The sequence below is a fragment of the Schistocerca nitens genome, chromosome 4 (genome assembly GCF_023898315.1).
Source record: "Schistocerca nitens isolate TAMUIC-IGC-003100 chromosome 4, iqSchNite1.1, whole genome shotgun sequence".
NCBI classification, from domain to species: Eukaryota; Metazoa; Arthropoda; class Insecta; order Orthoptera; family Acrididae; genus Schistocerca; species Schistocerca nitens.
Window position 1 is genome coordinate 375,978,502 of NC_064617.1, and position 14,085 is coordinate 375,992,586.

Below are 14,085 nucleotides of genomic sequence, written 5' to 3' on the forward strand. Positions count from 1 at the left end.
GGGTGAAACGCCAGTATGGCGATGACGAATACACGCTTCCAATGTGCGTTCACCACGGTGTCACCAGACACGGATGCGACCATCATGATGCTGTAAACAGAACCTGGATTCATCCGAAAAAATGACGTTTTGCCATTCGTGCACTTAGTTCGTCGTTGAGTACACCATCACAGGCGCTCCTGTCTGTGATGCAGCGTCAAGGGTAACCGCAGCCATGGTCTCCGAGCTGGTAGTCCACGCTTATGCAAACGTCGTCGAACTGTTCGTAGACATGGTTGTTGTCTAGCAAACGTCCCCATTTGTTGACTCAGGGATCGAGACGTGGCTGCACGATCCGTTAGAGCCATGCAGATAAGATGCCTGTCATCTCGACTGCTAATGATACGAGGCCATTGGAATCCAGCACGGCGTTCTGTATTACTCTCCCGAACCCACCGATTCCATATTCTGCGAACAGTCGTTGGATCTCGACCAACGCGAGCAGCAATGTCGCGATACGATGAAGCGCAATCGCGATAGGCTACAATCCGACCTTTATCAAAGTCGGAAACGTGATGATACGCATTTCTCCTCCTTACACGAGGCATCAGCAGGCAACGCTGGTCAACTGCTGTTTTTGTATGAGAAATCGGTTGTAAACTTTCCTCATGTCAGCACGTTGTAAGTGTCGCCACCGGCGCCAACCTTGTGTGAACGCTCTGAAAAGCTGAACATTTGCATATGACAGTGTCTTCTTCCTGCCGGTTAAATTTCGCGTCTGTAGCACGTCATCTTCGTGGTGTAGCAATTTTAATGGCCGGTAGTGTTTTTGCCGTATGGGAACCCAGCTTAATATGAATGATGTTCTGACTGTACGCCAAAGGTTTTGCATTGTCGCTAGTGCCGCTGGGCTCCGTTAGTGGTACGGCGACGTAGGGTTGACACACAAGCATTAGTATGCATTAGAGGTGCAGACAGTCAACATGTGTCTTGGAAAAGGTGGGCAGGGGCTTCACTCTTAAAGCTTTTTCATCAAAACCACAACAGTAGCGGTGCTACGCTTTGCGAGTATCGACGCATGATATAAATACGGAGATGTCCTCTTTGCCCACCTGAGTATATGACTATGATTCGGAAGTTCGAATTATCTGGCGATTTGGGAATTGCTCATGCAAGAGACCGAGGGCCAACTGTGCCAGAAATTGTTGAAGAAGTTACAGTTGCGGTGACTGAGAATGCTGGAGGCAATGTGCGATCTTCAAGCAGGGCACGTTGTGTCATAGCAGCTGAATATATCATGGCCCACAGATTGAAAGCATCTGCGAACAGCTGTGAAATGTTGTCTCTAGTGGAGTTCCAGGCTGTTATGGATGCAGCTGATCGTCACACTGAACAACATTTGTAACCCGTAATGTAAAAGTGGTACACAAGTAACAAATCTTACCCTGCCATGTTGAAATTAAAATGTTTCTCTCTCTGTGATATTACTCGCTATTTCTCTTCCGCAAGTCCTTCAAATATTTTGTGATGTCTCCTGGCAAGACATTCACAAAATCTTTGTATTATATGTACAAAAAGAAACATTTATCTATATTATTATTATTATTTCTTTCCTTTCTCAGACGTTATGTCTGGTTAAAAATGGAAAGTGACGCGGACCTTGATCAAGCGTGACTTCCTTTTAACTGTACGGTATATGTTACATTGCATTTAGGAACTTTCGGGTAATTGAACAGGTATCAATAATTACAGATTTCTGTAGTTGTATATATACGTTTGGATGTAACTGTATTGCGTTGATGTACTGGTGGATATTATGTGGTATGACTCCTGTAGTTGATAGTATAATTGGTATAATGTCAATTTTATCCTGATGCCATATGTCGTTGACTTCTTCAGCCAGTTGGATGTATTTTCAATTTTTTCACCGGTTTTCATCTGTATATTTGCTGTATTGGGTATGGATATTTCGATTAGTTGTGTTAATTTCTTATTTTTATTGGTGAGTATGATGTCAGGTTTGTTATGTGGTGTTGTTTTATCTGTTATAATGGTTCTGTTTCAGTATAATTTGTATTCATCATTCTCCAGTACATTTTGTGGTGCATACTTGTATGTGGGAACGTGTTTTATTAGTTTATGTTGTATGGCAAGTTGTTGATGTATTATTTTTGCTACATTATCATGTCTTCTGGTGTATTCTGTATTTGCTAGTATTGTACATCCGCTTGTGATGTGATCTACTGTTTCTATTTGTTGTTTGCAAAATCTGCATTTATCTGTTGTGGTATTGGGATCTTTAATAATATGCTTGCTGTAATATCTTGTGTTTATTGTTTGATTCTGTATTGCAATCATGAATCCTTCCGTCTCACTGTATATATTGCCTTTTCTTATCCATGTGTTGGATGCGTTTGATCGATGTGTGGCTTTGTTAGATGATACGGGTGCTCCCCATGTAGTGTTATCTTTTTCCAATTTACTTCCTTCGTATCTGTTGATGTTATGTGATCTAAAGGGTTGTAGAAGTGGTTAAGAGATTGCAGTGGTGTAGCCGATGTATTTATATGAGTGATTGCTTTGTGTATTTTGTTAGTTTCTGCTCGTTCTATAAATAATTTTCTTAAATTGTCTACCTGTCCATAATGTAGGTTTTTTATGTTGATAAATTCCCTTCCTCCTTCATTTCTGCTCAATGTGAATCTTTCTGTTGCTGAATGTATGTGATGTATTCTATATTTGTGGCACTGTGATCGTCTAAGTGTACTGAGAGCTTCTAGGTCTGTGTTACTCCATTTCACTACTCCAAATGAGTAGGTCAGTATTGTTATATCATAAGTATTTATAGCTTTTGTCTTGTTTCTTGCTGTCAATTCTGTTTTCAGTATTTTTGTTAGTCTTTGTCTATATTTTTCTTTTAGTTCTTCTTTAATATTTGTATTATCGATTCCAATTTTTTGTCTGTATCCTAGATATTTATAGGCATCTGTTTTTTCCATCGCTTCTATGCAGTCGCTGTTGTTATCCAATATGTAATCTTCTTGTTTAGTGTGTTTTCCCTTGACTATGCTATTTTTCTTACATTTGTCTGTTCCAAAAGCCATATTGATATCATTGCTGAATACTACTGTTATCTTTAGTAATTGGTTGAGTTGCTGATTTGTTGCTGCCAGTAGTTTTAGATCATCCATGTATAGCAAATGTGTGATTTTGTGTCGGTATGTTCCAGTAATATTGTATCCATAATTTGTATTATTTAGCATGTTGGATAGTGGGTTCAGAGCAAGGCAGAACCAAAAAGGACTTAATGAGTCTCCTTGGTGTATTCCACGCTTAATCTGTATTTGCTGTGATGTGATATTATTTGAATTTGTTTGGATATTAAGTGTGGTTTTCCAATTTTTCATTACTATGTTTAGGAACTGTATCAATTTTGGATCTACTTTGTATATTTCCAATAATTGTGGTAACCATGAGTGGGGTACACTATCGAAAGCTTTTTGGTAATCAATGTATGCGTAGTGTAGCGGCCTTTGTTTAGTTTTAGACTGATATGTCACCTCTGCATCTATTATCAGTTGCTCTTTACATCCTCGTGCTCCTTTGCAGCAGCCTCTTTGTTCTTCATTTATAATTTTGTTCTGTGTTGTATGTGTCATTAATTTCTGTCTAATGACTGAAGTTAATGTTTTGTACATTGTTGGTAGGCATGTTATGAGGCGATATTTTGCTGGGTTTACTGTGTCTGCTTGATCTTTAGGTTTCAGATAAGTTATTCCTTGTGTAAGTGTATCAGGGCATGTGTATGGGTCTGCAATGTAACTGTTAAATAATTTAGTTAGATGTGAATGTGTTGAGGTGAACTTCTTTAGCCAGAAATTTGCTATTTTATCTTTTCCGGGGGCTTTCCAATTGTGCGTAGAATTAATTGCTCGGGTGACTTCACATTGCAAAATTATCACGTCAGGCATTTGTGGTATCATCTTGTATGTGTCTGTTTCTGCTTGTATCCACCGTGCATGCCTGTTATGTTGTACCGGGTTTGACCATATGTTGCTCCAGAAGTGTTCCATGTCTGTTATGTTTGGTGGATTGTCTATTTTAATGTGTGTATTATCTATTGTCTGGCAAAATTTCTTTTGGTTTGTGTTGAATGTTTGGTTTTGTTTCCTTCTATTTTCACTTTTTTTGTATCTTCTAAGTCGTTTGGCCAATGCTTGTCATATCTGCTTCTTTTCATCTGATTGCTCTATCGCTTCTTGTTGTGATATTTTACCTAACCTTTTTCGTTTTTTGTCTGATATTTCATTTCTTATAAATTGTGTTAGCTGTCCGATGTCTTTTCTCAGTTTTTTTATTCTGATCTGTAGCCTGTGTTGCCATGCTGGTTTTGTGGGTTTCTTCTGTGTGTTGGATGGTTCTGGTCTCTGCCTAGTGTGTATATTTAGTGTTGTGAGTGCTCCTATATAAACCAGTAATTGTAACTCTTCCATAGTTGTATTTTCATTTATTTCGTTGTGTATGATTGTGTTGATAGTTGTTGTTGTTGTTTCGACTTGTGGGTTATTTGGTGGTCTATGCAAGAATGGTCTAATGTCTGTATTTGTGTCCTTGTATTGTAAGTATGTCAGCTGAAATTTTTCTTCTATATCTAGCATGTGTGTCACTTCGTGTTCTATTTGTGCTTGTTCTGGTGGCTGCCTTAAGATTTCGTTTTCCTCTGATTGTTTAATTGATGCGTGTTGTTCTTTGTTTGTTTGCTCTGGAATGTTTGAGTCCATTACTGTATTTTCTTCTTCTTCTGAATGCACATTATTTTGTTCCAGTATTTGTTGTACTTGTTGTTCGATGTTTTCTAGTTCTGACTGGGGTATTCTGTTATTTTTCATTATTACACAGATCTGATCAGCTAGTCGTTGTTCTGTTAAAAATTTTAATTCTGGGTATCTGGTAATAAATGTTGTGTATACTTGTGATCTGTATCCAGTTGTATTGGTTCCTAAGTTTGTTGCTTGGTAATAACAGAACATGAGGTGTCGGTTAACTTCATCTGACCATCTCATCCTCTGTCTTCGTTTTCCTTCTAGAGTGGTTGCGGGAAGCATATCCTGCAAAACACCTCTATCTGGATTTAAATCATTTTCCGTGTGGCTAGCAGTGTCGTTACCATTGTGGACGGGCATAGGGTTCAAGCGTCGTCTCCGACCATGACGGCGCTTGTCCGAGGCTTCATTAGTTCTGTCCTGAACCAACTAATCACACTAAAAGGGGGGTTAGCCCTATTAGTGGTTTGTTCTTTTCGTCGCCTTTTACGACTGGCAGAACATACCGGGGCCTATTCTTTTCCCGGGCCTCCACGGGGTTTATTATTATTATTATTATTATTATTATTATTATTATTTCATTTCTGTATGAACGGTTGTCGATTATGAAGACTCTGTAAAAAAAGAAATAATCTTTTTTCATTTTCGTGTTTGTACAGCAATTATGGATCTATAGTTTGCAAATAACGTCTGTGGTCTACGAGTGTAGAAATCGAAATCGACAATGATAATTAAAAAAGATAACAAAGATGCATATTAAACTGCATATAAATAGTGTAGGTTAAAACATAGCATACTGTAACTTCTGTACGTGTAATAAGAGTAATTTTCAGTCTCTGTCTTCTTGTAGCCGTCAAAGTTGTAAGAGCATGTAACGCTCGATTGAATGCTTGGTGAGCTTTCTTTTGTTCCTTGTTCGAATAAGACGCCATCGGAGGCTGATGAATGTAAAAGGTGTGTACCATAAATTTATGTTGATTTTTGAATATAGGAATTGTTAAAAATACTAGTAATAATTTGTTGCTAGCTTACCCAGTATTTCATTCCACATTTTAGCCGTTTTCAGCATATTTAGGATTTATCATGAGCTGTTCAGAGATCGCGGGAGCCGCTGCCGCGGCAAATTCAAATTAAATTGAATGAAAGCAGTTCCCCCCAAATAAGAGGGCAGGTAACGGTGTATTAAAATTATTTCTTTCAGCTTTCCGGAGATCTCAGAGATGAATGGTGGATTTTATTATTTCATTTTCAGGTGGACATGGGAAACTGCTATTACAATATCAGTGACGTAAATAATTTAAGTAAATCAGAGTAATAAAATTTTACTTGTGTGATATTAAAGACTGCTGTGATGAAACCTGTTCTGGCTAATAATACAAAAACCAAATTTCATTTTTAGTTTCATTCTCTCGCCTTAGTTGTGGCAATCAATGGTGTTCATATATTAAAAAATCCACGGCAGCTTTTACGTTTAGCGAACATAGCATACTGTAACTTCTGTACGTGTAATAAGAGTAATTTGCAGTGCATTTCAGAGATGAAAGTAGCTAAGGACATGTTTAATTTCATAATTAGTTAGAGTAATGATGGCGTGTTCCACTTCTAACAAGCCAGATCAGGGTTACATAAAAATAGTTTGCAAATTAAAGATCATACGTGCACAGCAGGAAATCTATTAATGCTGTGCGAATCCCCACGGAATAGATTAAGGTGCACACAGTTAAAATATTTTCAGTTGCAGAAACTAATAGTGAGAATCGCATTTTATCTGTGTGCTCGCAACAATAAGCAAGATACAATTAATTAAAATATTATGCCATATAAACTGTGTATAAAGTCAAAAGCGCGATGGGGATTACGCGACAATTTCCACAAAGACTCATTGCCCTGTGATTTCTCGTTTGTCATAGATGCCCTTTCAAGTGGCTGGATTGAAGAGTTTTTAGCAAACAGAACACAGCATGTTGTTGTCAAAGGGGAGACGTCTACAGACGTTAAAGTAACCTCTGGCGTGCCACAGGGGAGTGTTATGGGACCATTGCTTTTCACAATATGTATAAATGACCTAGTAGATACTGTCGTAAGTTCCATGCGGCTTTTCGCGGATGATGCTGTAGTATATAGAGATGTTGCAGCATTAGAAAATTGTAGCGAAATGCAGGAAGATCTGCAGCGGAGAGGCACTTGGTGCAAGGAGTGGCAACTGACCCTTAACATAGACAAATGTAATGTATTGCGAATACATAGAAAGAAGGATCCTTTATTGTACGATTATATGATAGCGAAACAAATATTGGTAACAGTTACTTCTGTAAAATATCTGGGAGTATGCGTGCGGAACGATTTGAAGTGGAATGATCATATAAAATTAATTGTTGGTAAGGCGGGTGCCAGGTTGAGATTCATTGGAGGAGTCCTTAGAAAATGTAGTCCATTAACAAAGGAGGTGGCTTACAAAACACTCGTTCGACCTATACTTGAGTATTGTTCATCAGTGTGGGATCCGTACCAGATCGGGTTGACGGAGGATATAGAGAAGATACAAAGAAGAGCGGCGCGTTTCGTCACAGGGTTATTTGGTAAGCGTGATAGCGTGACGGAGATGTTTAATAAACTCAAGTGGCAGACTCTGCAAGAGAGGCGCTCTGCATCGCGCTGTAGCTTGCTCGCCAGGTTTCGAGAGGGTGCTTTTCTGGATGAGGTATCGAATATATTTCTTCCCCCTACTTATACCTCCCGAGGAGATCACAAATGTAAAATTAGAGAGATTCGAGCGCATACATAGGCTTTCAACAGTCGTTCTTCCCGCGAACTATACGCGACTGGAACAGAAAAGGGAGGTAATGACCGTGGCACGTAAAGTGCCCTCCGCCACGCACCGTTGGGTGGCTCGCGGAGTATAAATGTAGATGTAGATGTAGAAGTAGCGAAAGTTTAATTGTAATCAGAATTTTTGGGCAATTTCCTATTATGGATACCTTTTGTTTGTTAAGGTAGATTCTCATCGTAACTTCATGAATTCTCATCGTAACTTCATGATCGTATGCTGTAATTCATTTCTATTAGGACAGTGCATGTGTAGCACGTCTCACTGGTTCATTGACTATAACAGAAGAAATTAAACGAGAAAATTATAATCAACAATATATTCTCTCTCAAAAATTAAAATAGTCTGATAATTTTCATTAAGTTTTTGGATTCCGTGCCTGTAGAACGCTACTGGTTTAGAGATGAATATATGAGTCCAAGTTTTTAAGTTATATTTTCGTCTACAAAGGAGTTTTCTTAGTGGCTGTTCGATAATGGGCAAGCAAGGTAAAGGTTTAAGGGTACAAGATTAGAAGATAAGAGTGCTAAGTTGTTTTCCAACCAGGCTCCTGGATAGATTATTTAGAGAACTCAGCAGAGTGGAGACCGACGTTCTCGTACAGTAGCAACACTTCATGCAGTTTCCTGGGTCGTATTTCTTACATGGTAACCGCAACGAGTCTGAGTTGCTGTCAACAGGTATCAGCTGCAATGGACACACCCCTGCGATACAGTTCGTAACGCAAAACACCTTTTTACGAACGCCACCAATTTTGTTCTTTCCATGAAGTTAACATACGTTGGTGCAAATTATCGTCTGGTCATCCTGGTCATGTCCGTTATTTCGTTAAGCATATTAAGGCAAATGTTGGGATCATTCGTTTGAAAGTTCAAACTCGCATTCCTTGCCCATTCTTTCCAACAATAGCCTCTGTTTCATCTCTAATGACCTGATTTAAAGCTAAATGTCCTTTTTTCTCATTTCTCCTACACTGACCAATGAATGCAAGTGGCTGACGAAAGTTAAAGTGTCGCAGTTTATCACATTTGCCAATAATATGGTGGAGCATAATGGCAAATCATAGCAATCTCCTTCCTCAAAGCCAGCTGGTCTTTTTGAAAGTGGCATATAATTCACTTCGAAAAGACTCTACTACAAAAGAGAAAGCCATTTTCAGTCGATTTCTTCGATGAATGTACCCCAAATACGGCAAAAACATTTCCAGCTGCCTTCGCTGCCTTCATCCCTCTACTAACCCCAAAACAATATTTAAAAAATGTTGGACTTCTTTCCGCCTGCGACTCTATTTTATAACGCTTAAACAACGTTCATAAGTTTCAGGTACGCAAAATCTAATACAAATACTAGAACTTTAAATAAAAAAATAGCTGTTGATAAAAATACTCACGGGAATCTACGTGTGTAGTGTTACGACAAGGTGTCCACACGGCTTATCGAAGTTATTTCGCTCGGAAAGTCAAACTATAACAACTAACTATTTTGTACTTACCAGTGCGAGGGCAGATGCGAGTCCAAGGTGAGCCGTGCCGCTTCCACCTGCCCCGACAGCGCCACTAAGGACGCCTTGCAGCTCGGGGTCCACTGTAATGAGAGGAAATGTTTCAGCATAAACATTCTGATATAGCCACAACTCTTTTGAGGAAATGTTTCTGGATGTTTTTGCTTTTATTGATGGGTCAGGAAGCGACGAAAATTATCTATGATGTTCCATCAGATTGTTACCTTCACTAGGCAGCCAAAACGCGCCTTAAAAATTAATGAAGGAGTGGACTCAAACGAGCGACTTACTGCCCAGAGCGCGTGAAATTTACCAAGAGACCACGAGCTCCAGAAACTTGCACGTCCTACACCGTTGCCAGATGGGGCATATGGCCGGATTTAGAACTCTGGGAGGCGGACAGCTTTATTGGCGCTTTAAGTAAACAACTCTGACTCCTCTGGCGTGGCCGGCAGCCAGGTTTTATGTCTAAGACTGTACAAATTCCAAAAACTGGTTCTTCCTACAACTGACCTTCTAACAATAAAACAATTTTGATGCGACAATGAGTAGCAATTTACTGTGAACACTGAGGTGAAAAGAGTCACGGGATACCTACTAATACCGTGTCGCACCTCCTTTTGCCCAGCACAGCGCAGAAACTCGACGAAGCATGTACTCGACAAGTCGCTTGAAGTCACCTACAGAAATGTTAAACCATGCTGCTTTTACAGTCGTTCGTAATTGCTAAAGTACTGCCGATGCAGGATTTTGAGCATGAAATAGCCTCTCGATTATATCCCACAAATGACCGATAGGATTCATGTCGGGTCATCTAGGTGGCCAAATAATTCGCTCGAACTGTCCAGAATAATCTTCAGATCACATACAAACAATTGTGGCGTGACGACACGGCGCCTTGTGATAGGAACTTGAAGTCAACGATGGCTGCAAATGGTGTCCAAGTAGCCAAACATAACCATGTCCAGTCAATGGTCGGTTCAGTTGAACCAGAGGACCCAGTGCAATCCATGCAAACACATCTCGTATCATTATGAAGCTACCACCAGGTCGCGCAGTGCCTTGTTGACAACTTGGGTCCATGGTATCGTGGGGTCTGGGCCACACTTGATCCTACCATCAGCTCTTACCAACTGAAATCGAAATTCATCTGACCATGCCATGGTTTCCCAGTCGTCTACGGTCCAACCAATACGGTCACGAGCCTAGGACAGGCACTGCAGCCGACGTCGTGCTGGTAGCAAAGGCACTCGCGTCGGCCTTCTGCTGCCGTGGCTCATTAACGCCAAGTTTCGCTGCACTGGCCGAACGGATACATTCTTCGTACGTGCCACATTCATATACATCCCCGGTTATATCTCACGCTTTGTCCGCTAGCACTGACAACGCTACGCCATTAGCGCTGCTCTCGGTCGTTAAATGAAGGCCGTTGGCCACTGCGTTGTCATTGGTGGGAGGAAATACTGAAATTTGGTATTTTCTGCGTACTCTTGACAATGTGGATCTGGGACTGTTGAATTCTCTAACCATTTCCGAAATGGAATATCCCTCTTGTCTAGCTCCAGCTATCATTCCGCGGTCAAAGTCTGTTAGTTCCCGTTGTGCTACCATAATCACGTCGGAACCCTTTTCACATGAATCAACTGAGTACAAATGACTACTCCATCAATGCACCGCCATCTTAAACATTAAGTAGGCGATACGTCTGCTATCTGTACATGCACATATTGCTGTCGTATGACTTTTGTGACCCCAGAGTATATTTTGACGTCGCACACAGCAAAGACAAGAAGGTTACTTTAATTTTGTTTGGGGTGGAGATCAAAATACTGTTGACGTAAATGAAATAGCAGTACACCAGCAACTATGGAAGAGAGATGGACATGGGTTTCAAAAGCAAGAGAGCTGTAATGATATAACTAATTTTCTGCCATACAAAAAGAAAACAAAATTTTTAAAGTCCCTTGTCATTTTCATTGCAGGCCTGAAAGATGCAAAAAAGTTAGCACTCTGAGAGAAGGTGCACACTGTCATTAGGCTTTTTGCTTCCACAGCACTGGTTTTATGTAGTCTGACACGAATGTCTCTTCTGTGCCAACCTCCCTATCTCAGAGCAGCTCAGTTATTTGTTGGCTGATTTCTGTCTTTCTCTACTGTTTTCACCCAGTATAGCTGCCTCTAATAGCACGGACGCTATTCACTGATGTCTTACGTACTGTCATCTCATCCCTTCTTGTTACTGTCTTCCGTATGTTCTTGCCTTCGACGATTCTGCGGAGAATCTATTCATTCCATACCGTCGCAGACTACCTCATTTTCAAGTCTTCTATAGCACCACATCCCAAACGATTCGATTCCCTTCGTTTCCGGATTTCCCATTGCCCATGATTCAGTACCATACAGTCCTGTGGTCCAAACGAATATTTTGTTGAAGTTTCTTCTTCACATTACAGGGTAAGACCTATGTTTGCTAGTGGACTTCTTTTCATCATGAATCACCTCTTCGTCTGTGCTGTTCTGCTTTTTATGTCCTCGTTCCATCGTCTGTCGTGACTTATTTATCATCCAAGTTATAAGAATTGCTACATCTACACTCCTGGAAATTGAAATAAGAACACCGTGAATTCATTGTCCCAGGAAGGGGAAAATTTATTGACACATTCCTGGGGTCAGATACATCACATGATCACACTGACAGAACCACAGGCACATAGACACAGGCAACAGAGCATGCACAATGTCGGCACTAGTACAGTGTATATCCACCTTTCGCAGCAATGCAGGCTGCTATTCTCCCATGGAGACGATCGTAGAGATGCTGGATGTAGTCCTGTGGAACGGCTTGCCATGCCATTTCCACCTGGCGCCTCAGTTGGACCAGCGTTCGTGCTGGACGTGCAGACCGCGTGAGACGACGCTTCATCCAGTCCCAAACATGCTCAATGGGGGACAGATCCGGACATCTTGCTGGCCAGGGTAGTTGACTTACACCTTCTAGAGCACGTTGGGTGGCACGGGATACATGCGGACGTGCATTGTCCTGTTGGAACAGCAAGTTCCCTTGCCGGTCTAGGAATGGTAGAACGATGGGTTCGATGACGGTTTGGATGTACCGTGCACTATTCAGTGTCCCCTCGACGATCACCAGTGGTGTACGGCCAGTGTAGGAGATCGCTCCCCACACCATGATGCCGGGTGTTGGCCCTGTGTGCCTCGGTCGTATGCAGTCCTGATTGTGGCGCTCACCTGCACGGCGCCAAACACGCATACGACCATCATTGGCACCAAGGCAGAAGCGACTCTCATCGCTGAAGACGACACGTCTCCATTCGTCCCTCCATTCACGCCTGTCGCGACACCACTGGAGGCGGGCTGCACGATGTTGGGGCGTGAGCGGAAGACGGCCTAACGGTGTGCGGGACCGTAGCCCAGCTTCATGGAGACGGTTGCGAATGGTCCTCGCCGATACCCCAGGAGCAACAGTGTCCCTAATTTGCTGGGAAGTGGCGGTGCGGTCCCCTACGGCACTGCGTAGGATCCTACGGTCTTGGCGTGCATCCGTGCGTCGCTGCGGTCCGGTCCCAGGTCGACGGGCACGTGCACCTTCCGCCGACCACTGGCGACAACATCGATGTACTGTGGAGACCTCACGCCCCACGTGTTGAGCAATTCGGCGGTACGTCCACCCGGCCTCCCGCATGCCCACTATACGCCCTCGCTCAAAGTCCGTCAACTGCACATACGGTTCACGTCCACGCTGTCGCGGCATGCTACCAGTGTTAAAGACTGCGATGGAGCTCCGTATGCCACGGAAAACTGGCTGACACTGACGGCGGCGGTGCACAAATGCTGCGCAGCTAGCGTCATTCGACGGCCAACACCGCAGTTCCTGGTGTGTCCGCTGTGCCGTGCGTGTGATCATTGCTTGTACAGCCCTCTCGCAGAGTCCGGAGCAAGTATGGTGGGTCTGACACACCGGTGTCAATGTGTTCTTTTTTCCATTTCCAGGAGTGTACTTCAATAATCTCATTTCTGCTACTCCATATTACTTTCACCTTTTTTCGATTTCCTCTCAATCCATATTGGGTTCTCATTAGATAATTCATTTCATTAAAGAGGTCATGTAGTCTTTCTTCACTGTCACCGAGGTAAACCATTTCACCAGCGAACTTATGATTGAATCCTTGGTATCTTTTCACCCTGAATTTTAATCCCACTCACGAACTTTCTTTTATTTGCGTCATTGCTTCCTCATTATATAGAACGAATCGTAGGGACGAATGACTGCATCCACGTCTTACACCCGTTTTAATCCGAGAGCTGCGTTCTTGGTCTCACATTCTCTGTGCGTATTTTATATCTGCAGTTTCTTTCATAGCTAACTGCTATTTTTTTTTTCAGTACTTAGTATATCTTCCAACAAGATAAAAGGTATTTCTAGTCTCTTATATCACACCACCAGGTTGAATGGTCGTTGATTTAGCACTTCCTTCAATCATTTTAGAATTTCGGAAGGGATGTTATCTATCCCTTTTGCCATATTTGATCACAAGTCTTTCACAGCTCTCTTCCAAACTTTAATACAGGATCTATTGTGTCTTCCGGACTGAGTCACTAGATCCCGTATGTCTCCCATATAGACTCCAGTTTCTTCTTCTATCACGACAGTTGATATGTCCTGCACCTGGCAGAGTCGCACATAGTGCTCTTTCCACATATACGCTGTCTCTTCTGCGCTTAACACTCGAATTACCATTACACTCTTAATGTTGATGCTCTTGCTTAATGATTCTTTTGACTTTTCTACACGCTGAATCAGTCCTACCGACGAGCTTTTCTTTTTCGATTTCATCAGAATTTTTCTTCAGCCTTTCACCTTGGTTTCACCACACTTATTATTTATTTAATTCTAAAGTGGTCTATACTGCAGTATTCCTGTCCTTTCCGGAAAATTT

The 14,085-nt window shown here is 41.7% G+C and overlaps 1 protein-coding gene across 1 annotated transcript in view; it reads right to left on the reverse strand.

Annotated features, from left to right (window-relative positions):
- LOC126251349 (uncharacterized) overlaps window positions 1–14,085 on the reverse strand; it is a 55,098-nt gene that overhangs the window by 21,539 nt on the left and 19,474 nt on the right. The window contains exon 2 of the mRNA XM_049951720.1: window positions 9,122–9,213. Coding sequence (XP_049807677.1) covers window positions 9,122–9,213 — 92 coding nt within the window. The remainder of the gene's footprint in view (window positions 1–9,121; window positions 9,214–14,085) is intronic.